This window comes from Heteronotia binoei, chromosome 19, assembly GCF_032191835.1.
Source record: "Heteronotia binoei isolate CCM8104 ecotype False Entrance Well chromosome 19, APGP_CSIRO_Hbin_v1, whole genome shotgun sequence".
In the NCBI taxonomy this organism is placed as follows: Eukaryota; Metazoa; Chordata; class Lepidosauria; order Squamata; family Gekkonidae; genus Heteronotia; species Heteronotia binoei.
Window position 1 is genome coordinate 22343562 of NC_083241.1, and position 26029 is coordinate 22369590.

At 44.1% G+C, this 26029-nt stretch overlaps 1 protein-coding gene across 1 annotated transcript in view; it reads right to left on the minus strand.

Moving 5' to 3' along the window:
- Window positions 1-21822, minus strand: part of TM6SF1 (transmembrane 6 superfamily member 1) — a 34695-nt gene extending 12873 nt beyond the window's left edge. Inside the window, exons 1-6 of the mRNA XM_060259738.1 lie at window positions 21683-21822; window positions 14077-14180; window positions 12803-12900; window positions 9386-9489; window positions 6517-6599; window positions 3631-3752 (exon numbers count right to left, since the gene is read on the minus strand). Of these exons, the coding sequence (XP_060115721.1) occupies window positions 3631-3752; window positions 6517-6599; window positions 9386-9489; window positions 12803-12900; window positions 14077-14180; window positions 21683-21774 (603 nt within the window). The 5' untranslated portion in view covers window positions 21775-21822. The remainder of the gene's footprint in view (window positions 1-3630; window positions 3753-6516; window positions 6600-9385; window positions 9490-12802; window positions 12901-14076; window positions 14181-21682) is intronic.
- Window positions 21823-26029: the final 4207 nt, after the last annotated feature.

Here is a 26029-nt window from a genome sequence, read left to right on the forward strand (position 1 = left end):
TCCCAACTATTCTTGTCTGCTACAGAAGCCATAAATTGAATGATAAGAACCAAGTTCTTTCCCAGAGGAAAGGCACTTTCATGGCAGGGCAGCCAAAAAAGCCTAGAGAATCAATGAGATGACTCTATATTTAGCATCATGCTGCAGACATAAAGCTGACCTCTGCTGATAATTGGCTGAAATGCTCATTTTCATACACAGCACAAGCTCATCAATTCAAATCTGACAAGACTGAGACAGAGTGCGCTTCCCACGCAGTTACATTAATATCAACCATTCAGGCAGGAATGTTTTTTTGGCCACTAACACGTGGCCAAAAAAACATTTATCTGATATTGAAGGATGGCTTTTCAGATGCGAGGGATGTGGACTGTCCCATATGATTTCGCTATAATTAGCAAACAGCTCATCCTGCACAGTTAATTCAATTTTTTTTTTCCATTAACACTATCAGAAATGTCCTCGGCGCAAGCCTTCTGGAAATGGGTGGGAGCTTTTCCAGGTCTGAACTTAGAACTTTCATAATCCAAAATGTGATCCTGTCTGCCTGGGGCAGTGGGGAAAATATTCTGCATATTTCCTGAGGCTTTTCCACTGGTTATTTTACATGTTCTTTGGGTGAGCCCAGGCAAAGGGGCATGAGCCTTTAAGGCTTGGGGCTGTACAACCGTTGTACATCTCTGTTCATATCCAAGAGACGGTCCCCATCACAGCTGCTAGTCACTCAAGACACAGTATGCTGCATCCTGCAAAGTGCTGTCCTATTGGCCTGACTTGCATGGCCCAGGCTAGCCCAATCTTGTCAGATCTTGGAAGCTAAACTGGGTCGGCCCTGGCTAGTACTTGGATGGGAAACCACCAAGGAAGTCTGGGGTTTCCTACACAGAGGCAGGCAATGGCAAACCACCTCTGAACATCTCTTGCTTTGTGCATAAAACAATTTTATTTAATAACATATGGTATTCATGTCCAATAAAACATTAATAAACCCCATTATCTATCCCATACATTACTATTTTTCATCCTCTCTTCCCCCCATAGCTTGACCCCCGCCGGTGTCATTTACGGTATTTAAGATACTTATAAAAAGAAAGTAACCTTATCTCTTAAGAATCTTATAACACACAAAAAAATTATTCTTCAAGAAAATACATATTTCTAGTATTACTTATATATCACCCTAACTTCATTATTATAATTCACCTTCATTCTTCATTTTTAATATTTTAACACTTAATTGTTATCAAAAATCACCCAATGCCCTTTTATTTTCCATTCTTTTTCTATATATCTTCTGAATTTTCCCCACTCCGTTTTAAATCCTTCCATCTCATAGTCTTTTAAGATTCTTGTAAGTTTGTCCATTTCACTCCATGACATAACTTTTACAACCCAGTCCCATTTTTCTGGTATTTTATCTTGCTTCCATAACTGCGCATACAATGTCCTAGCAGCTGAAAGTAAGTACCAAATTATAGTTCTATCTTGCTTTGGAAACTTTTCCATTTGTAATCCCAGTAAGAAAGTCTCTGCAAGTCTCTTGAATTCATATCCCAATATTTTTATAATCTCTTGTTGAATCATCTGCCAAAACGGTTTTGCTTTTTCACAAGTTCACCACATATGGAAGAAAGAACCTTCATGCTTTTTACATTTCCAGCACCTGTCTGACATCTTGTTGTTCATTTTTGCCATTTTTTTTGTCATATACCATCTGTATAACATTTTAAAACAATTTTCTTTAATATAACATGTCAAAATCTTCATAGAGTTCTTCCATAAGTATTCCCAAGATTCCATCTGTATTTCTTTATTTACATTAATTGCCCACTTTATCATTTGAGATTTTACTACTACATCTTCGGTAGACCATTTCAGTAGTAACTTATATATTTTTGAAATCAGCTTATCATTATCTCCCAGCAGAACTTTCTCCAACTCAGTTTGCTCTTTTCTTATTCCTTCATTTTTAACATCATTTTCCACTAAACTCTTAATTTGTTGCATTTGAAACCAGTAAAACTTATTATTTAGCTCTTCGGACATTTTTAATTCTATCTTATCTCCTTGTATTTTTAACAATTGACTATATGATAGCCACTTTTCTTCACCCGTCTCCAAAGATATTTTTATTACTTCTGTTGGCACAATCCACAGCGGCTTCCTCTCATCTCCATATTTTTTGTATTTCATCCATGTATTTAACAAATTTCTTCTTATCCATTTTATTATTCCCATCCATTTTATTATTCCCATAGTACATATATGCATGCCAAGCAAATAAATCTCCATGACCTTCCAGTACTAAAAGTTTTCTATTTAATAACGTCACCCATTCTTTTATCCACACCAAACATACTGCTTTGTGGTATAACTTTAAATCTGGTAGTTGGAATCCTACTCTGTCTTTTGCATCTGTTAAAATTTTCATTTTAATTCTTGGTTTCTTTCCAGCCCATACAAACTCTGAAATCTTCCTTTGCCACTTTCTAAATTGTTTATTGTCCTTCACTATCGGAATTGTTTGAAATAAATACATAATTCTTAGTAGAGCATTCATTTTAATTGCAGCTATTCTACCTAGCAATGACAGATTGAGCTTGTTCCATGTCTGAACATCTCTTGCTTTGAAAGCCTTCTGGAGTTGCCATAAGTTAGGTGGTGGTGATGATGATGATATTAGATTTATACCCCACTGTGCACTCTGAATCTCAGAGCAGCTTACAATCTCCTTTATCTTTCTCCCTCACAACAGACATCCTGTGGGGTGGGTGGGGCTGAGAGAACTTTCCCAGAAGCTGCCCTTTCAAGGACAACTCTGCAAGAGCTATGGCTAACCCAAGTCCATTCCAGCAGCTGCAAGTGGAGGAGTGGGGAATCAAACCTGGTTCTCCCAGATAAGAGTCCACGCACTTATTCACAACACCAAACTGGTGCACCTTGATCACATTTTCCACTTCCACTGTTATGAAGCAGAAAGGCTAGGCCTGAGGAATAGCTATGGTTCAAGACTACTACAGCACACATTTGGTATGTGGAAGGTCAGAGGTTCAGCTCCTGTTATCTTCCAAGTCTAATGGAACTGTTGCACAGGAAGGTGTTTAGCCCTGAAATGCGTCCTTGAGATGCTACATGCTCTACTTGGACAAACACAGAGGCTCTCGGTATATTTTCCAAATCTTTGACTCAATGGAGTAAACTATTTCAGACTTGTTTAAGACTGTTTCAGGCAGAAAAACTGGGCAAAGGGGAAAATGTAATCTTCTGTTTTTACTATGGTCCCAATCCAAATCAGGACCCCCAGACAAAACTGCTTCAGAACTCCCAACACAGAACTTCTAGAATCTCTAGCTGGACTCTCCCACCACAGGCACTGGGGAAAAACACTTCTGCACCCCAGACTCTGGAAAGCCCCTGATACAGAGTACCCGCTAAGCTTGAGGAACCCTGTATATAGCACCTCTGTACATCTCGCATCTTCACTTTATTTAGGCCTGTTAAGGACCGAAGGCCTAAAATATGCTCCATTTTTTAGCGTTCCACAGAAATGCTTATTACAACAGACATACCCTTGAAATCAAAGAGATGCTTTTCATCAACTTTCTTCGCTTTGCTCTTTTAAAAAGTTACCTTGGCTGTAGAGTTGAAGGTCTTTGGAGATTGATTATAAATTCTGAATCCAGCCCATATCGGAAGACAAACGTACGGTATGTTTAGTAAAAGCGCAGGACAGATCCTTGTTCCGTACTTTCCTAGTCAGCAACAACAAAAGCTATTAGCTACAGGACAGCTGGCTGATTTAGGGATTCTTTGAGTGTAATCAGGCAGACTTTTTGGCCTGCTACAGCCACCCCCGAATTTAATGTGTGTGATCACATGTGCACATCTGTTCCCCACAGTTAGCTCTCCTTTACCTCGTGGTGAGATGGCCTGGGAACAGAGTAAATAGTTGTTGCAGCGCTTCCATGGTGCGTTTCTGTCCATGTGATCAGCCTGGGTGCACCATGGATGTGCTGTGTGCACACAGGAGCAGTGTGAATGCTCCTCTCAGTGTGCATGTGGCCCATGCATGGGTCAGCTGCCATCTGATTGCTGCTGGGGTGAGTTTTTATCTGGGGCGGCTTTTTAAAAACCAAGAGACCACCATGGCAATCGGCTTGTCTGATCCCATCCTTAGCCGATTCATCTGTTAAAAGATGACATTCGCAGTGCTATCCTAAGAAGCATTACTCTTCTAAATCCATAACTCTGCTCAGGACTGCTTTGCCAGCTGATGAGACACATTTGCACATTACCAGACTCTCCAAGACACAAAGCAAGGAGCCCTTCAACCAATAGGAACTGAAATCAAAGGAGATTTTGGCAGAGGCTTTTGTTTCAGCTGCACATGAGCAGCTGAGCTACATAACAAGGGGAAGACCTTCACCAAGGCCTCTCTTGCTGCTCTCATGGGTCAGGGGAAATTAAAGTCCTTTGCCTCACTATGAAAGACAATGGCTGAGATGGATCCACAAGGCATGGAGGAACAGAACGGGCTGGGGATCCCTGGATCGTGAGTGGGGGGAGGAGAGGAAAAGCTCATGGGACCTCCAGCTGACTATCCTTTGCCCCAGTCTGCTTTGCCCCAGTTTTCAACAGCATTATCCTCTTTCATGACTAATTTGAGCCAATGTGCTCAGAGGAAACTGATTTTTTTTTAAAAAAAAATGTATTTACAACATTTTAACAGACCCCACTTCAGCTTCTCCAGGCAGCCAGAATTCCCTGAATTCTAAACCTTGCCAGCCACTGGGCTTTATTTGCTTAAAATATATGTAAATATGACTTTCTCCCAATATGTTAGAACCAAAGATAGGCACGCACAAACACACACACAAACATTTTAAAATCAAACAATGACCAAGTCAGAACCATTAAAATGTTATGCAGCCTTAAAAGCCAAGAACCAATAAGCTTTAAAGATCAGCAAATGCCCACATAAATAAATAATTCTGTCTTGAATGTATAATACACCACGTTGTTCCGCCAAATACACATAGCGCTGATACTGCCTGGCCAGCTAAAAGCAAATGCTGTTTAATTCTATTGCTGTACTCCAGGCTTGCACATTAACAGGCATCCCCCCATCTGATCCAGTCTTCAATGCTGCAGCACCATCAGCCATCCTTCTTACAAACTGGACATGTTTGGTAAGACCTCACCTGGAGTATTGTGTTCAGTTTTGGGCACCACATTTTGAGAAGGATATAGACAAGCTGGAACGGGTCCAGAGGAGGACAACAAAGATGGTGATGGGTCTGGAGACCAAGTCCTATGAAGAAAAGTTGAAGGAGCTGGGCATGTTTAGTCTGGAAAGGAGGTGGCTGAGAGGTGATAGGATCACCATCTTCAAGTATTTGAAGGGCTGTCATATAGAGGTTGGTGCATAATTGTTTTCTTTGGCCCCAGAGAGTAGGATCAGAACCAAGAGGTTGAAATTAAATCAGAAGAGTTTCCAGCTCAGCATTAGGAAGAACAGTTAGAGTGATTCCTCAGTGGAACAGGTTTCCACGGGAGGTGGTGGGCTCTCCTTCTAAGAAGGTTTTTAAGCAGAGGCTGGATGGCCATCTGACAGCAATGTGGATCCTGTAAATTTAGGGGGGGGACCAGTATTTGTGAATTTCCTGTATTGTGCAGGGGGTTGGACTAGATGACCCTGAAGATCCCTTCCACCTCTATGATTCTATGTGTGAATGAATGTCTGAGACTGTTTTTTCTTGAGCCCAAACAGGGCTTTTTTTGAGCAGGAACACGCAGGAACGCAGTTCCGGCTGGCTTGGTGTCAAGGGGTGTGGCCTAGTATGTAAATGAGTTCCTGATGGGCTTTTTCTACAGAAAAGCTCTGTGTGAAACAATGTTGACATCAGAGGGTGTGGCCTAATATGCAAATGAGTTCCTGTTGGGCTTTTTCTATCAAAAAAGCCCTGAGCCTGACCCTCCATCAATCTCAACCCAAGTTGCTGTGCTTCGCAAAGGTGCTTCCCAACTTCTCCATCCCAGGATCTTTTAAACCGAGATGCCAGAACTGAACCAGGGGCTTTCTGCATGCAGAACAAGTGCTCTACCACTGACGTACAACTCACCCAAAATATTGCTGAAGGGAAGCAGCCAATGAACTACAACAGATATTTCTTCTCAGTTAATTTACACACATCTATTTGAACCAGTCCCAAGTTAAATTTGTTTCAAGGCTTAAGCACTAATGGAACAAACAAAAGAGTCGTTCCATACCCCCACCTCTGCCCCAGGAGGCATGGAACACAAATCTGCATGCATTCCAGGCACAAGATCAAAATCTGCAGTAAGCCTGATTTTCTGTTTGTTTACCATGGCATGCAAAAAGGTATTCAGTTATGCAACAATGTATTATTGTTTGAATTTTAACCAGGAATATATTTTTGTGGTTTCATCAAATGTAGGATCCTGAATATGAGTCAGTTTCAGCAGTGCACAAAGAGGATTAAGTGATCTCCTTACCTACAACATTTCCAGGAACAAAGACAACGACACTCATCAGGATGGATCCCAGCCAGTACAGACCGATAGTCCGATAAGTTTCCCTGAAAGGGAGAGATCGAGTGTCCAGATCACCATCCATATGCTACTGAGCTCCAAAACAATTTTGCTTCCAGAACAAAGACATACGTATTTGAAACTGTGAGATTATTTAATGCAAGGCTCTGGTGGGACACAGCCTCCCTCCAAAATATTCTAGATCCCTTGCCTAATTTCCAGCCTTCTTTAGGGGGGATGCGGGGGGGGGGGGGAAGCATGGTCAAGCTGCAACTGATTTATGGAGCAAGGGACTTTCAAAGCAAGTGAGAAAAGGGAGGGGGTGCCATTGCCTTCCTCCACAGAGTCTTCCTTGATAGTCTCTCATACAAAAATTGACCCTGCTTAGCTTCTGAGATCTGATGAGATTGGGCTATAAGAGGCTGCTTTCCCCTGCCTTTAGTAACAAATCATTAAGTATATTAAGCTAAATGGGTTGGATCCATATTTATGATTTATTTATTTTTGCAAATGGGCTCAGGGTGGATAACAACAAAAGTTAAAATAATTAAAAACTACCAACTAAAACCATAACAATACAATAAATCAAACAGCATATATGTCACAGGCCACGATTTCCACTGGGCACATTCTCTATATCAGTACAGCTGTAGGCCCAAAGAAGTAATAGTAAGATTAAGATTAAGATAAGATAGCATCATGACAGGGAAGGGAGGCCAAGCAGATGGAATAAGATGCTTAAAACAATTTTATTGGTAACATATGGTAATAAATCTATTTCTTACATATTTAAAAACTTCTTTTATCTACCCCATATATTACTTTCTACGCACCCCTCCCCCCGTTACTTGACCCCCGCCGGTGTTATTTACTTAAAATGCAAATATTTAAAGGTACCCTTAACTATTAAAACAAAAATTTATATTCTTCTTTTTTTAAAAAAACTTAATCATTATCAAAAATTGTCCAATGTTCTTTTATTTTCCACTCTTTTTCTACATATCTTCTAAACTTTTTCTACTCCGTCTTAAAAACTTCTAATTCATAGTCTCTTAATATTCTTAATTTGTCCATTTCACTCCATGTCATAACTTTTATAATCCAATCCCATTTCTCTGGTATTTTTTCTTGCTTCCACAACTGCACATATAACGTCCTAGCAGCTGAAAGCAAGTACCAAATTACAGTTCTATCTTCTTTTGGAAATTTTTCCATTTGTAATCCCAACAGAAAAGTCTCTGCAACGTTCTTGAATTCATATCCCAAGATCTTAGAAATTTCTTGCTGAATCATCTCCCAATACTTTTTTGCTCTTTCACAAGTCCACCACATACGGTAGAAAGAACCTTCATGTTTTTTACATTTCAAACATCTGTCTGGCATCTTATTGTTCATCTTTGCCAATTTTTTAGGAGTCATATACCATCTATACATCATTTTAAAACAGTTCTCTTTAATACTATGACACGTCGAAAGCTTCATAGAATTCTTCCACAAGTATTCCCAAGTTTCCATCTGTATTTCTTTATTTACATTAATTGCCCATTTAATCATTTGAGATTTCACTACATCCTCCATAGACCATTTTAAAAGTAATTTATATATTTTTGAAATTAATTTTTCATTATCTCCAAGCAGAACTTTTTCCATTTCTGTTTGTTCTTTTCTTATTCCTTCAGTTTTGATATCATTATCCACCAAGCTCTTTATTTGTTGCATTTGGAACCAATCATATTTATTATTCAACTTTTCAGCAGTTTTCAATTCTATTTCCAAGCAGATGGAATAAGGATTGCCTCAACCAAAGGTGAAGACAGAAGCCTTGCTGAAGAAGTCTTACAGTTGTGGCACAATCCTCAGCAATTATATGATCTTTCAAAGCCCGCTGACTTCAAGGACTTTTGAAAAGGTGCAGCTGTGTTTACAACGGCACTGCTGTTCTCTCAGAGGAAGAAGATTCATTTATAGTGGGAATAGAGTCAACCCAAAGCAAAAACCTTAATTATTTTTTACAGCGTCTTCTGATGCTCCTTTAACGCTGTCCCTCAACCCAGTATTTCTAGCTATGAATTCTATGTATGTTAATATAGGATAAGCTGTTAGGGTCATTTGTGGGTAGGTACAGAATTCTACAGTACAAAGTTCTTAAGGGTTGAACTAATAAAGGCATTTATACTACAATTCTATATTTTAAAAAATAAATCATTGTTTCTTCTTTCCTGGGAGCTTTGGGAATTATGGGAGGGGAGGAGGGACTAAAGATTTCTCAGCTCCCCAATTAAATAACAATTCCCAGGATCCTCTGGGGCAAACCACTGCAGTTAAATTCATGTACAAATGATGCAAACCAACATAGACCTGCCTAAAAGCTCTCTTTGAGTTATATAGTGCTTGACAATTCCTCCACTATTGCCATGACCCCATCTCTTCTTTGGGGAGCAACAAACAGCAATATAATCCTGGAAGAGGAAGGAAAGACACTCTGCTGTTGCTAGGAAACAACTGCAAAGTCTGATCACCAATTATTTCTGAGTGACAGATACCACTTTTTTATTTTAAAAAATCACATTTTCTAGTGCCTGAGGATTCAGAAGGCAAATCCTTTTGGATTCAGAAGGCAAATCACAGAATAGATCAAGAAATAACTTGATTTGCAGTCCTAAGGGATCCAATTTGGGGGTTGGGGGGTTTAAGCAGGGAAGAAACCCCATCTTTGCTTTTCTGGCAGGAGCCTCCAACCTTCCCCCACCACAGCTGGTTGGAAAGCCCGTTCCATGTAGATTCCTAGAAGATGTGCAACATATACAAACGAAGGGGGGGGGATCTGACTTACTCCCAAGCAATGGCCGCCACCATTAAGAGATACATCAGATAGTGCACAGAGCCATCCCAATAGCAGATCACATGGCCATAAGCCGTGTTTAGGTAAGGTTCACCCTAAGGAAAATAAATGTACAGGGAATCACATCAGAAAGCATCGCACAAATGTACAAACAAAAACAGCCCAGGACTGCCCTCCAAAAAAGCTCATTCAGTCCAGAGATGCATATTCATCAAATTTCAACTTAAAAACAACATACTGGTATCTGACGTCACCACTCATGAAGCATGCCACATAAGGGTACCCTGCTGAATCCAATGGATTTACCACCGAGTAAAGATGCATAAGAATGCAGCTGGCCAGTTTTGATACTATGCAATCAGATGGATTTAATGGGTCAAACTGTACCGAGACTTGAGATGTAGCAAGGCACGTAACCCTTTGTCTTTCCCCCAAGTTCCCCTCAGCAGCTTCTTCTGTAAATCACAGTCATGAGGCAGGGCATACATTTAATAAATAACCCCAAGAAACAGCAGCTTTGCAAATATGGATTGTACAGCAGACAAAATACTGAAGCCCTGGGGTTTCACTAGATGACCCTGGAGGTCCCTTCCAACTCTATGACTCCATGATTCTATGGCTGCAGTCACACATACTAAATAATGCACTTTTGATTCACTTTCAGTGCACTTTCCAACTGGGTTTCACTGTGTGAACTGGCATAATCCAATTGGAAAGTGCATTGAAAGCAGATTGAAAGTGCATTATTTAGTGTGTATGATCACAGTCTATGAGTACTTTTAACAAATGTAGTGTAGTGTGGCATTAGCTTATATACGGACTAAAGCCTACATCATCAGCTGCGGAAAAGGGTATCTTAGACTGGCAAGTATGTAAATCTAAAAGGGGTGCCAAGTTAAAAACAAAGCTTGTTAGAAGTGGGGCAAAAAGGAAACAAAACCCAGAGTTGCAGCAGGTTTGTCTTATTTCTCTAGATGAAGCCTAACGTATAAGAATTATTGCTAACTTGTTTTCTCTGTATGCATTTGTTATATGTATACATGCCAATCAATTGAGGATGGCACTTGATGGTAGCCCTTGATGGTGCCACAAAACTACATAGGTGCTTTATTTCTTATACCAGACTTCGGGTAAAGATCAAGTTAACATTACCCATCTAGTACCCTAAGTGGTTTGGTCCAAATGTATTTATTCCTCTGGAGAGCTGAACTATGGATATCAAAATGGTTCCACATGTTTGAGGTGGGGTCCAGTGCCATGGAAGCATCCATTGTCTCCTGGGGAACTGATCTCTGTAGTCTGCAGATGAGCTGTGATTCCAGGGGGGGCCCAGGTCCCATTTGGAGCCTGACATCCCTAGCTGCAAAGTCAAACCCTTTTAATAACTGAGAGCCACCAGCTTCCTTTTTATATTATGTCACTGTAACATTGTTACCTCTCCAAAACAGGACTATAAAATTGTTATATTTAATAAATAACCCCAAGAAACAGAAGTTTAGCAAATATGGATTGTGCAGCAGGCAAAATAGATGACCCTGGAGGTCCCTTCCAACTCTATGACTCCATGATTCTATGAGTACTTTTAAATAATTTAAATAAATAATATAAATTAAATTTAAATATATAAAATACACACCCCGTATATTTATTGCTCTGAGCTACATACAGCCACCTTTTCACAAATTCTGTGGCTCAGCATCTCTCTCTTACTTTGAAAGAAAAGAATCCCCCATAAAAGTGAGAGGGCAGAGGGAAGCCTGCCTAGGAGTCGATGTAGGGGCCTACATCTCCCAGGGTTCTGTCCCTCTGATTGGGTAGCAGTGTTTGGGAGGGAAAACTAGCCCAGAGGGGGTGAGACCTGGGAGGAAAACATAATCAGGCTTGGCTGGAAAGGGAAGTGGTTCCTTCTGGAGAGGCTGCAGACAGAGGAGGAGTGCTCTTTGGAACAGCTACAGCAGGAAGGTTCCCTCACTCAAGGAGGGTTAATCTTCAATATTAGAAGAAAGAAAAGTATAGATAGCCATGTTAGGGCTGTTTATTTATCTGCACCAACCTTTACTGTTTCTTATTTTGCTGTTGTACTAATGTTTTACTACTCACTTGCTGTTCTAGAGCACTTACATTAAACTTTTTCTTATTAAACTGCCTGGGTCCTCATGTCTCTTCAGTAAGCTTCCCAATCCCCAGGGCCCAGCGGGGGATCCCCCAGTTTTACAGGCTTTCCCCCGCCCCGAGACAGCGGGGGAAGCCCTGCTGCCACAGGCACCATGCACCTCTAGATCTCCAGCAGGTTTAGAAACCTGCAAACAGGTCCCATTTCAAAATGTGTGTGTGTTTGTGTTTGTGCCTTTAAATAAGAACAGGAAACAGGAAGTACTTCATGGGGAAGGGTCAGCAGCACAGTCCCCCCATTTGTTTTGCTTTCGTTTCAGAGCAATTAAGATTGCGTGTGTGTGTGAGAGAGAGAGAACAACATAGTCCCTGTTCTTTTCAGATGTCCTCGTGGAGGAACCAGACCCAGTAAGTATGTGTGTGAGAGAGAGAAAGAGGGTTGTTAATCCCTAGGTTTGGAGGCCCTCCCCCCACTTTAGGGTCATCAGAAAACAAGGGGAGAGGGAAATGTCTATTGGGACTCTTATTCCCTATGGAGAAGATTCCCATAGGGAATAATGGGGAATTGATCTGCAGGTATCAGGGGCTTGGGGGGGGGGCTGTTTTTTGAGGTAGAGGCACCAAATTTTCAGTATAGCATTTAATGCCTCTCCCCAACATACCCTCCAAATTTCCCCAATGTCTCCTGGCTCCACCCTCAAAGTCCCCAGATATTTTTTGAATTGGACTTGGCAACCCTACTCTTCAGTCATGATTAAAAGGTTTTGCTAATAAGGAAGACACAGGAGTTGAGTGGGTGTTTTGGGCCCTCCCAGAAAGACCCTTACCAGAGTGGTGGCAGCCAGCAGAAAGCCCTTCCTGGTCCCCCACTGTGTGACAGTCCCCTACAAACAACTCTCTTGGAGAGCAAATGAAATAATATGGTGACCTCAAAGGAATCTCCCCTTTCCTCCAAGAAATCTATAAACATTCCATCAACCCAGTTAATGGATTTAGGATCCTACCCAAAGACAATGTGGAAGCATAACTATGCAGTTACTTTACAGTTTGTATAACGAAAGGCTAAACTTCCAGAGATATACACTTTACAGCTTTCTTGTAAGCAACTCATATTAGCCATTTCATTACCAGCATCAAAAGCGAACAATCATAAATTACCTTACTGGACTTATTCAGAGCTTCGTCTTGCCACCACCCCTCCTCTTTCCAGTAAGTGTTTAAACAAGAGTCCCACCCAGTCATCCACCAGTCCACTCCAGCCTTTATGCTTGTTCAGAATGTTATTTTTTTATCTACCTCTTTCAAATAATGGGTCATGAATCCATCTATGATGCCATCTTGTTCAAGCCCAATGATCAGGTTCACGACACTTGTGAAAGCAAACACCGCATAGACTGTGGAAACATGTGAAGGAAAGAGGGAATACAGACAAATGTTAGTTACAGGCCTAGTTCCATGCCATCCACTTCAGTGCAGAATGTCAGGGTGCCATTTCAGAACTGCAATCCTAATCAAACTTGCTCAAAAGTAAATCCCGCTGAAATTAGGAAAGGTAACTTTTCTCTGCAGACAAATGTAGAAAAACTAGAGTTTCTTGCCGAGGGAGCACACAAGACAAAGGATTTCAGAGGGCCATTACATCTGAAAGCCAAATACGATTTAAGTCGTTAAAGACCCATGAAGATTTTGAAGAGGCTTAAAGTACGAATGCTTTTCAGCTAAGAATTTCTGGAGGCCAGTTCAACGAGTCAGACAGCAAGGTGTATTGCTCCAGCTTTGTAGGTTAGTCTTATCTACTTTTCCAGAGTTGCAACAGGATCTTATGCAATTCCACAGGCTCTGTAAGGCAGAGATGTTCTGTCAGGCTTTCAGTTGAGGTTTCTGGATGTCACTTCTCTCTTTTTTTCCCTACCCCACCCCCCAAGATGCTTTGTAAGTTTTCTTCTCCCTCCAGCAGGGCTCCCTGGTAGTCCAGGATTCAAGGAAAACCAATAGGGCGCCATCTGAGTTTTTACAATTTTAGCTGCTTTGTGAGTTATTGATTTCATGTATTTTAACTATGTTGTAAATTGCCCAGAGCCTGGCTCGAGCTGGGATGGAGCAATTAATAACACTAATAACAACAACAAAATGAGGCCCAAAACTGTGGTCTAAAGGTGCTCCATGAGCTTCTCAGGATAGAAATGTGATAAGCAGAAAGCTCCGTTCCTTTAGTCATCTGACCTTGCCCATCCAGGTCAGATCAAACTAATCACTTGAACCTTTCTTAGCCCTCAACTGCCATGCCTGTACAAGCCTTTTCAATCTAACTGCACAGAACCAGCAGTGGTGGTGGTGCAAAGTGTCATCAGGTCCCAACTGACTTACGGTGACCCCGTTATGCTTTCAAGGCAAGAGACGTTCAGAGGTGGTTTGCTACTGATTGCCTCTGCGTCACTACCCTGGAATTCCTTGGTGGTCTCCCGTCCAAGTACTAAACCAGGGCGAACTCTGCTTAGCTTCTGAGATCAGACAAGGCTGGGCTAGCCTGGGCCATTCAGGTCAGGTCAGGGTATGGAATTCATACTTACTATAAAAGAGTGGGTCCTTGGGTGATTTTCTCTTCACCAGAAATCGAGCTGCAAGAGCCACTAAGAGGAGGACCAGCAGTCCAACGGCTACGATGGCCCAGGAGCTGCACAAAGAAGGTCAGAAAGAAAGATCACATTGCTATGATTTTGTTAGGTCATTTTCTCAGATACAACCAAAACCAGAAGATGATGTATTGTCGATGTTCTAGATTAGAAAACTAAAAAAAACCTACATTTTTTTGGATATTCTTTTATGTTTAGTTGATTCACACACAACCTGCCAAATCGGGAACAGACTTTTTAATACTTACGTTTCTAGCGTGTGTTGTCATTATTTAGACTACCGAAAAAGGCCCTCTGGCAGGCCCGTAGCCAGAAAATTTTGTGTGGAGGGGCCCCGAGGTAAGAAATTTGGTGGGGGGCCATAGGGTCAGATGGCCCTGTTTGCAGGGAGGGCTTCTCTTGAGGAGCCCTTCGCGCACACTCCACGAGTTTCCCTGCCTCCTCTGCCCACCCGCCAGCCGCTGTCAAACCCTCCTTTCCCTCCCCTCCCCGCAGGCGATCACAGGGCCGTGCCATGATCACATGTGGGAGAGGCAACGGGAAGGGATGGGAAAAGAGGGGTGGGCAGCAGTAGCGGCCATGGCGAGCTGGCCAAGGAGACACAGGTCGTGGTGGCAGGCGAGCGGGCAGTGTGCTGGGGATGTGTGCAAAGGGAAGGGAAGAAGTGGGCAGCAGCAGGCCTGCAGAGGAGGCACAGGCCGCGGTGGTGGGCGAGCAGGCAGCGTGCTGGGGGGGGGGGGTGTGGAAAGGGGAGGGGTGAGTGTCGGGCCAGCGGAGGAGGCACTGAATGGAGGGGCCCTACAGGGAGAGGGGGGGTTAACAGAGGGGCCGGGGCCCCCTGTGGCTATGGGTCTGCCCTCTGGGCTGGTGTGTTTGGTCTAGTACAGGGGTGTCAAACGTCTCACCCATGGGCCAGAACCGCCCCACCCAGAGCTTTAATCAGACCTGTGGGGCTGTTTTCTCCAGCCTCCCCCTTTGAAGCTTAGGGGCTACTGAAGTTCCCAGCTCCTCCTTCCTTGTCTTTGCAGGCTGAAGCAGAAAGCAATTCTGGGCTTAAAAAGAAAATATGGAATGGACTTTCCATTAAGGTCGTTGTGCCCAGATAGATTGCTCTGGGAGTAGTCTGTCTGGGCACAGAGACCTTTATGAAAAATCCATTCTGTTTTCCTTGCAGCTTTGTCTGTGCTGCAATGTATTTTAATCACCAGTTAGAAGCTGTTCCTTGCTGGAGTTGTGTGACCTTGCAAATAAAGGGTTGATACTTTGAGCCAGCATGTCTCTGCTGAATGACCGTAAGAACTGGTGCCTAGCGAGTACTCTAACCTGAGAACCCACAGCTAAAGGAGGATATTACACTAAAGACCTATTGTTGATCTGAGTAGACCTGGAGCAGGGGGAGAAGCTTGCAATGCCCAGCCATTTCTTGTTTTCCTAAGCTCAGGGCATTTTATATTTTTGGTTTATATTTTTAGTTTTTGCTGTGATCCTTGTGCTTTTTTCTTGATGTTCTATTTTTAAAATTGCATTGCCAAATCCCACTATTCCTCCACCTTTTCATTTTAAACAAACTATCACAAGAATTTTAAGCATGTTTATATTTTAAATAAAAAATAATATCTTTGTGTTTCTCTGTATCCCATATAAAGTTTATATCTCTGCTATCTGGCATTACATTTTGATATACATGGTCCAGCCCCACAAAATCCCATTTATGTCAGATCCAACCCTCATGACAAATGAGTTCAACACCCCTGGTCTAACGGTTATTTTTTGGGGAACCAAAGTTTTGCCCTTAGTTGCTGAATGTGTTAACTTATATATGTTTCTGTATGCTATGTGGATGTAATGTGATTCCCACTACCTTGCGGCTTTTATCTATGGTTTTTAATCTATATTTACTGTGCACTCTGTAACAAATAAAGATAACGGTAGTCCCCTGGACAAACACCAGTCATTTCCGATTCTGGGGTGATGTTGCATCATGACATTTTCATGGCAGACTTTTTACGGGGTGGTTTGCCATTGCCTTCTCCAGTCATCTACACCTTACCACCAGCAAGCTGGATACTCATTTTACCAACCTCGGAAGGATGGAAGGCTGAGTCAACCTTGAGCCGGCTACCTGAACCCAGCTTCCACCAGGATCGAACTCAGATCATGAACAGAGAGCTCAGACTGCAGTACTGCAGCTTTGCCACGCTGCGCCGTGGGGCTGCTTTCTGTAATAAATAGGTGTATCTTATTGTTTTGTTTAGCTGCTCAACCTTCTAGGTTCCTGACTATGTTCTAGAACCCCAGGATTTCTTGGAAACTTAGCAAAAGTTCCTCCATGAGAATGGACAAGCTTCCATGATAGGCAGCCTAACCAACCAATTCAGATCTGCTCAATGCTATGTGTAGATGGCTAGGAATTCACTGTACATATTCTAGGTGCATGCTCCCCCTTCTCCCATAATGCTAGAATTTGGGGGTTTCCAGTGAAGTTGATGGGCAGTTGATTTCAGGATAGACAAAAGGAAGGACTTCTTCATTCAGTGAGTAACTAAGCTGTGCAGCTCTCTGCCACCAGAAACTAGCATAGGTAGCTTTAAAATGGGATTAGACAGATTCAGGTCCATCTACAGTTACTAGTTATGATGACTGAAAAGGAACCTCCATGTCCACATGCAGGCTTCTATCCCGTTTCCATGCCCTCCAGGGCAAATGGAGAGCTATGGCTAACCCAAGGCCATTCCAGCAGCTGCAAGTGGAGAAGTGGGGAATCAAACCCTGTTCTCCCAGATAAGAGTCCGCACACTTAACCACTACACCAAACTGGCTCTCCAAACTGGAGGATACTAACCAATATGAACCACTGGTCTGGTCACTTTTTATGCTGTCATTTTGCCCATGGCAACAGGTTTGGCTTACACAACTGTACCTTGAACACATAATACATTAAACAACTGTTTTGAAGACTTTTGATATTCTTTCTGGAAATGCAAATTGGCATTCTACCATTCAGTGGACTAAGGAAACTGTATTTGGAAACAACCCTTGCATACCACTTCCCTTTTCTTACTAAAGCAAATGTCAGATCCTTAAAAGGATGTACAAGTGAGCAGATATTGTGGTCGTATTTCACTGGCTCAGTTCAGACATCACATCACACCACCTTTAACTATGGTTCAGTGTGATGTCTCAACTGACAACCTGGACCAGGTGATAAAACAGAGTCACAAATGATGGCTTGTGCAAATGATGGTTTGGTGCAGTGCCGACAAACCATGGTTACAGCCATTGCTCTGTTACCAGAAGCCATCACACCTAGAGATGGAAGGTCCTAAAAATGAAATCAGTCATGCAACTCTGAAGCACAGTTGGCATGTATTTTTGGAAACTCAACTTATGGTTTAAGTGCTAAGCTATGGCAAACATATACTGCACTTAGGCATAATTTTCTGTTGCTCCAGAAGTTCGGACCACAACCAACAGACTGAAATTAGATCAAAAGAGTTTTTGGCTAAACATTAGGAAGAACTTCCTGACAGAGTGAAACATAAGTGGAACAGGCTTCCTCGGGAGGTGGTGGGCTCTCCTTCTTTGGAGGTTTTTAAACAGAGGCTAGAGGGCCATCTGACAGCAATGCTGATCCTGTGAACTTAGGTTGATCATGAGAAGGAGGACAGGAAGGGCTGCACCAGTGCTTAGTGGTCCTTTCTTACACGCCCAGTGGCTGTTCGCCACTTTGGGGTCAGGAAGCAATTTTTCTGCAGGCCAGTTTGGCCAGGGATCCTGGAAGGGGTTTTTGCCATCTTCTGGGCTTGGAGTAGCGGTCTCTGGGGCTGTGGGCAGACACAGAGGTACTTATAAATTTCCTGCATTGCGTGGGTGGGGGGTGGACTAGATGACCCTGGAGATCCCTTCCAACTCAGTGATTTTATGATAATGATAAACAATTCTGATTCTATGATAATGTCTGAATCAAGCCAGTGTGGGAAGAAAGCTATGCAACAAGGTTCCTCTACTGGAGTTGTTATTCTTCTATTTGTGTTACCAAAGACCAGTCCTGTCTCTTATTGCTCCTTATGTAGAAGAAGAGTTGAATTTATACCCCACCCTTCACTCGGAGTCTCAGAGTGGCTTACAGTCGCCTTTCCCTTCCTCTCCCCACAACAGACACCCTGTGAGGTAGGCGAGGCTGAAAGAGCTTTTTCGAGAACTGCTCTTGAGAAAGCAGCTCATTAAAGAACTGTGACTGACCCAAGGTCACTCAGCAGCTGCATGTGAAGGAGGAGGGGTGGGGAATCAAACCTGGCCCTCCCATATTAGAGTCCACGCCCTTAACCACTACACCAAACTGCCTCTCTGTGTACCAACAACTGATAGCATTTTCTTTTCCAGCATGCTTTTTGCACTCTGGCATGCAAGCTGATTCTATTTTTGACAGCCTTCCCAAATGGCTGAGAAAAACTATTTTCGTGCTTTCTCTTGCTTCAAGTAGATCCAAGCAGGCATTTCTTGTGATAGCAGCCTGGAGGTTGCAGATGGTTATTTTTTTTAAGAAAAGAAAGGCAACATGTCATATTCTAAAAAGAATGTGAGGCTCAGGCAGTGTTTTTGCAGACTTTCTGGCCTAGGGGGTAACAGTCTACAGTATGCCATTGCCCCTTGTCAGCCAGGAGCTGCATGCCCAGGAACAGGACCCTCCAGATCTTCAGCAGTGCACAAGAGCCACCACATAAATTACAAGGACTACCTGGGCTTATAGAGACCACCTGCTCTTTGGTGTCACTAAAAGTCCAGATGGGCGAGCCCTGGGCCCTGAGGAACATTAAACCACATGAAGCGGCCTTATACGGAACCAACAAGGTCAATATTGTCTACTCAGATTGGCAGCAAGTCTCTCAGGCAGAGCTCTTTCACATCACTGACCACCACATCCCCTTTAGCTGGCGATGCTATATCTGGGGCTTTCTGCAAGCCAAACAGATGCTCCACCACTGAGCCACCCCTTCGTATACTACCTTTCTGCCTGATTTCAGGCACTTAAGATGGCTAACAAAAATCCCTACTATAAATATGCTCTCTGATGGTGAGAGCTCCCAGCAGTGATGCTACCTACGCTCCCCATATATGTTCCCCACGGAAAGCCACCACAAACGTGTAAAGTGACTCATTCTGGATCAGTTGCAGCTTCTGAACACTCTAAAAGGGAAGACCCACACAGAGAGGATTGTAGTAGTCTACTTGCAGTAGTCTATCTGTGCATGGGTGATGACATCTAGGTCCCTATTTAAGGCAGTCCTGAGCTTTAAAAGGCAAAGAGGCAGTTGAGAATCTTTGCAGCACGTACTTTCTTCTCACTACTTGCCAATCCACCTTAAGCCCCAAATCTTGGGTTAGCCCTTCCAAACAGACCTGGCCACTAGCACCTCTTTTAGATAAGTGGATGTCCTGGCACTTCCTGCTACCAAGGCAGCTGCTAGCTATTGTTGTTCCTCTCTCCACACAATGTCCCTTGTAGGCTGCACAACACAGCTTCTAAAAATACCACCAGCACTTATGCAAGCAATTTCACAAACAAGCAGGGGCTCCCTTTGCAGTTCTTTGGCCAATGGACCATCTCTGGAGGTCGTTTCCATGAGCACCATGTGAGTTTTGCATTCCCTGCATTGGGAACTTGCACATTTTAGCCTTTGCAGTCAAGGGGCCTGCAGCAGGCATGAAGGGAGCAACAGGAATCAAACAGCTGTAAAGAGGCAGCCAGGGTGGTGCAGTGTCAGACTAGGACTCAGAAGACCCAGATTCCAGTCTCAGCCCCATCATGAAGCTGGTTGGGTGCGCTTAGGGCCAGCCAGTCTCCTTATTGTAAGCGTAAAAGGGGGGAGGGAATTTTGAGTTCTTTGTAGGATACAGATGTGGTGTCAGGCAGAAACAGTGTGCAAAGGAAATTACAACCAATACACACAAGAATGACCCATTATTCCCACTGTGTTTTAATATACTTCCAAAGTTTCTGCTGTCTTTTCTAAAGGGTGGGTTTGAACAGGTTTGCTACCTTGGACTTAAAACATACTTACTGAAAAAGTTTTATGCCTATCAAGTGTTACAAAGGCAAGTAAACCAACTAATCACCTTGAGTAAACCAACTAATCAAAGGCGAGTAAACCATATATCCCTTGAGAAAGAATATATTTTAAAATGTTTATTATTAAAATAATACTGTCCTTTTCTACATATGTTCACATCGTACAGGGAAGGAAAAGCAGAAAAGCCTTAAAAATCAAAAGTATATTCTGGCCAATGTGGTTTTCGCACTGATTTCACAAGAGGCTGGGAAATCACCAGTTCATTCATTGGCCCTTCACAAGCCCCTGTCATTTGTAGGGATTACAATAATAATGTACTCCAGGGCTTTTTTGGTAGAAAAAGCCCAACTGGAACTCATTTGCATATTAGGCCACACACCTCGACATCAACATTGTTTCACATAGGGCTTTTTTGTAGAAAAAGCCCAGCAAGAACTCATTTGCATATCAAGCCACACCCCTGATGCCAAGCCAGGCGGAACCGCGTTCCTGCTCAAGAAAAGCCCTGATGTACTCAAACCGCTGCGAAGGCTCCAGCAGAGCCACGGAAGTGGTGGCGCCTGCCTGGTCCTCTCGGGAGAGTCAAAGCGGCAGCGACTGTCAAAAGCAGCCTGCCCCGGCAGCTCATGTAGGGGAACGCCCTTCTCCAGTGGACTGGTCCAGACCAGGCCCTCCAACTTCGGCAAAGAGGAACTTCGCAAAGGCAGCACAGAAACCACCTTAAAAGTCTCACGCAGTTTGAAGAGGGCTACCTTAGAGCCCTCTGCTCTAGTTTTAAAAAGGTCAAAGCTGCACTAAGCACCAGCATGCCTTATTTTGCAGATGAAGCACAGGGACTTTGCAGGCATTTGTATTCACACTGCAACTTAATCTTACACACTTAACCCAAGGTGTGAACACAAAAGGCAACCGTTATTGTGAAGGTGCACTAATCCAGGGAACCCAGATTGGGCGACTCGGCAAAGCTCCCGAGTTTGCTCTCCGTGCTGCATAAAACGAACTCTAATATAATAATAATAACAACAACAACAACATTTTATTTATATCCCGCCCTCCCGCCGAAGCAGGCTCAGGGCGGCTAACAACATATCAATCCATACAATAGGTTATACAGCATGAACACCCTTCAACTTCTCTGGGTCGTCCGTCTCACGTCTGAACCGTAGCCACTCAAGACAAGCCGCGCTAGAGAAACTAAACTCACAGCCCAAAGTACAGGTCACGGGGAAGCTAAAAGCTGATTTCAGAAAGTACCCACGCCTTTTCTCCTAGGCTCACTCGGAAGTCAAGCCGAAATCACACCGGTACGTGAAAGACAGCCCGCTTCCCTTCAGAGTCATCCATCACCAAGCTGGCTGCAAGCGCCTTTCCTGGCGGCTGAAGGGCTCGTGCGAAGTGGCGCTCCGGCACCTGAAAGGCTGGAGATGCTGCCTTCCGAAGCCCGGTGGGAAAGCGCCCTCCGCTCGGCTCACCTGCCCGGGGCGGCCAAGGCGTTGAAGAAGTAAGTCACCGGGATGGCCGAGAGGGACAAGACGAAGACGCCGGTGGCGGCCGAGGCGCTCATCCCCGCAGCCGCTCGGGCTCCCCTGCTGCCTCCGCCGCCCGCCCCGCATCAGCCGCACTCGCCGCCCGGCCCACCACGCCTCCCGCGCCCCTCCCAGGGCGCGCCGCCCACCGCCCTCCTCCCGCGCCCCCTGGCTGGGACTGGCCGCCGCATCCCCTCCCAGAGCCAGAGCCAGAGCCGGCGCACCCCTCTCCTCCTCCTCCTGGGGCCGGCCGGGTGGAGCCTGCTGCTGGCGAGCTGGAAAAAGTGGCGCGAAGAGGCCAGGAGGGGCCCAAGTGGAGTGTGGCGGTGTTAAACTCGTCTGCTACAAGGGCCGGATCTGCCATCAAGGTCGCTTGGTGGGCGAGCCCTGTGTGCGCCCCAGGTACCGGAAATAGAAACTTTATAAAGGACACTGGCAACCCCAGTCAAAATGCAACAAAAGCCATGGATTCCTAGCGGTGAAAAGGACACATACAAAAGCCCCGGTAAATGTATTTAATCCGCCTACTTTAGGGACCCTCTCTTCCCATATGTGCCCCAGAGAGTACTGAGATCAGGTGCATAACATCTTTTGACAATCCCCAGGCGGAAGGAGGCCAAATTGAAGACTAGGAGAGAAAGGGCTTTTCCATCGCAGCTCCACACTGGTGGAACCAACTATCAGATGAGGTGTGGGCCCTGCGTAGTCTTGTTCAATTCGGTAGGGCCTGCAAGACTACCCTCTTTCAACTGGCCTTCTCTTAATGTGGATTCTAACCTATTACATACGGTCATCATAAATTACACGAGGAGAACATCTAGAATATAGCACCTGAAAATGTTAGAGTTTTATTTAATTGATGGTTTTAATTATAATGTTTTTAATGTAATAGCAAATATTATGAATTATATGTTGTATGATATAAGGTTTTATTATTGTAACCTTGTATTTATGCTATATTTTGTGAGCCACCCTGAGCCTGCTGCAGTGGGGAGAGCGGGATATAAATAAAATATTATCATTATTATTATTATGCAAGACCAATCCCGCCCCCCCCCCCCCCCGCCCACAGAATGCCATAAAAGGGGGGAGTACCTTCCATTTCCATATAAACCACCTCCTTGCAGGCTGGGGAAAGAGGCCTGGGCAGGTGGGGTTCCAGCCCCTGGGCCTTCTGTTTCACAACCCTGTTCTAGTTCTTCCCACTCTGTTGCAAACTATTGCTTTATGCTTTTCCCAGAATTTGGATTATTTGCCCTTTTTTTTGTAAATACAAACAAAATCAAAATTAGGTGAGGGGAGGAGGAGAAGCAATAAAGGAACAGAAAACCATACTGCAGCTTCAGAAGGCAGCTGTGTTGGTCGGTAGAACAGCTCAGTTCCAGGGCTGACCCTGCCACAAGGCAAACTAGACGATTGCCTAGGGCACTGGCCTACTGGGGTGACAGATTGGGTGCCCCCCATGTGACTCGGTGATGTTGTCAGTGGGGGGCACCGGACGTTAGCCTTGCCTAGGGTGTCAGAGAGTTTAGGGCCAGCCCTGCTCAGTTCTAATCCAGGAGCATCTTAGAAGCTAACAAGATTTTTTTTTGGGGGGGGGGGAGGAGATGAGATTTTGAGAGTCAAAGCTCCCTTGGTCAGCTAAAGATGAAGACCCTTGAGTTCTGCTCTCTCTCTCTCTCTCTCTCTCTCTCATTCTATTTTTAGCCCGCCCTTTCCATAGAACTCACATTCTACGGGCCCATGGCGCAGAGTAGTAAAGCAGCACTACTGTGATCTGAACTCTCTGCTCACGACCTGAGTTCTATTCCGGCGGAAGCTGGATTCAGGTAGCCAGCCCAAGGTTGACTCAGCCTTCCATGCTTCTGAGGTCGGTAAAATGAGTACCCAGCTTGCTGGGGGGAAAGTGTAAAAGACTGGAGAAGGCAATGGCAAACCAGCCGGTAAAAAGTCTGCCATGAAAACGTTGTGAAAGCAACGTCACCCCAGAGTCGGAAATGACTGGTGCTTGCACAGGGGACCTTTCCTTTCCTTTCCTTTCCTTTCCCGTAGAACAGGCTCAGGGTGGGTCAGAAGGTGGGATGGGGTTGTCACAAAGGAACTCAAGATGCAGAGGTAGAAAGTTGTTGACTAGAGCAGAGGGGAAAGTCTTGGGGGCAGAAAATTGGCCGTTGATCTCATGTCCCTCTTCTGCCCTGGGGACGCCATTTCTTCACTCCTTGGGCTAAAGTAATCCAGACAGAAGCAGTCCAGCTGTCCAGACAACAAATAAGTGCTGGCAAGCACTCGGCAAAGGTTGCCGCCAGGGCCGTGGCATCCTCTGTAGTTTTGAGGTGACAATCCTGGTTGAGGAGCACCACTCTTCCATTAGATACAAGAGCTTTGGTCGAGGAGTTACCTTTTGAAAAGAAGTCTCTTTTTGCCAAGAACATAGATGAGTTTCTTTCTAACATAAAAAAAGCAGACAGCCCGTTCCTTAAGTGTATATGGAGCTTCATCGCAGAACACTCAGCGTGCATCTCAACGTCCTCATTATCAGTCAGTGTTCTATCTACCACAGAAGCCACATTACCAGCCCTACCAATATCCTCATCGTCAATACCAGTACCAGTACAGATGAAGAACCCAGCTTAAGGCTGACGCAGAGGTTCAGCTCAAGGCCGTGTCCCTCCGCAACCAAAGGAAGCCAGTAATCAATATTAACAGCCCCCTAAGATGTGACTAGAGGCGACTGGGGCCTTGGGACATTCAGGGTTTTATTAACATTTGTCCCACTTTTTTGCAAAATGGTGTTCTATTACCACTGATTTGTGGGTGTTAAGTATTGTTTTAGAGGGCTATGAGTTAGAGTTTGTGCCATGGCCCCCACTTTTCAGGGGTAGTTCTGCTCTAGATAATCAGCTCCCTGAATTGCCTGTCCAGTTGACAGAATTATTGCAAAAAGGAGCAGTGGAAGAATCCCCTGAGGGCTAAAACACCCTGGGGTTTTATTCATGTTTTTTCCTCATAGATGAAATAGATGGTGGCCATAGGCCTCTCCTGGATTTACATGAATTAAATGTTTATCTGTATGCTCAGGGATTCAAAATGGTTTCTTTGCCCTCTGTTTTAGATTTCCTCACTAAGGAGGTATGGTTTGTGGTGTTAGACCTGAAAGATGCGTATTTTTGTTTCTCTGTACCTGAGGCACACAGATGCTATTTATCTGTCAGGCAGGGTACCTGAGTGTATTGGTACACAGTACTTCCCTTTGGCATGGCGACTGTGCCTAGAACATTCACTAAATGCATTGCTGCTGTTATGGCCCATTTACGTTCCCTAAGTATTGTGATTTTTCCATATTTGGCTCCTAACTAATGAGGATCTTGTTCTGCTAGAAAGACAGGTGCAACGGGTGTAGGCTTGTTGAACTTTTCTGAGTCTTATTTTGAACCTTGAGAAATCTCACTTGCAGCCCTCGTGGTGCAATTCATAGGTGTATCTGAGGGTTATAACGTCTGGGGAATCACAGCTGAAATTCTCTAATTTGCCTGCAAGCGTAGGGGACTACTGCCATAGTTGCTGACAATAATCCCAGAACATGTTGGCTGGCACGTTTTGACTGAAAATGCTGCTTTCTGAAAGAGGCAGCAGTAGCATTAATAGACCTTCAAAGGCAGGTAAAATTGCCTTTCTCTCAATGGAATCTCATTGAGAGAAAGGCAATTTTACCTGCCTTTGGAGGAAGGTCTATTAATGCTACTGCTGCCTCTTTCAGAAAGCAGCATTTTCAGTCAAAACGTGCCAGCCAACATGTTCTGGGATTATTGTCAGCAGCTATGGCAGTAGTCCCCTACGCTTGCAGGCAAATTAGAGAATTTCAGCTGTGATTCCCCAGACATTATAACCCTCAGATACACAATCCAACCACTGCTTATCAGTTCCTCGGACACTGATCAGAGACTTGTTTGTGGGCATGCCCTTTGGTTACTGGTCTCTTGATGCACTGGACAGTGACACTTAAGGGGATTGTCCAAATCCTGGCAAATCCAACAGTTGGCCTCTTTGGGAGCCTTCCCAATGTGGGGAGTCCCTTGAATGTGCACTAAATTCAGATTGCAATTAATAAATCCTAGTTAAACTCGTGTCATTTCGTCTGGTCTCTTCATTTCAGGGTATGCTAGCAAGTGACTTTGAGCGTAAAACTTTGGACATGAGAACCAAGAAAGGAAGCTCTGATCCAGAACATGAGAAGGGAGCAGATGATTTAACAGAAGTTTTAGGGCGGGAATTGAGAGCAGATCAGGAGATTCT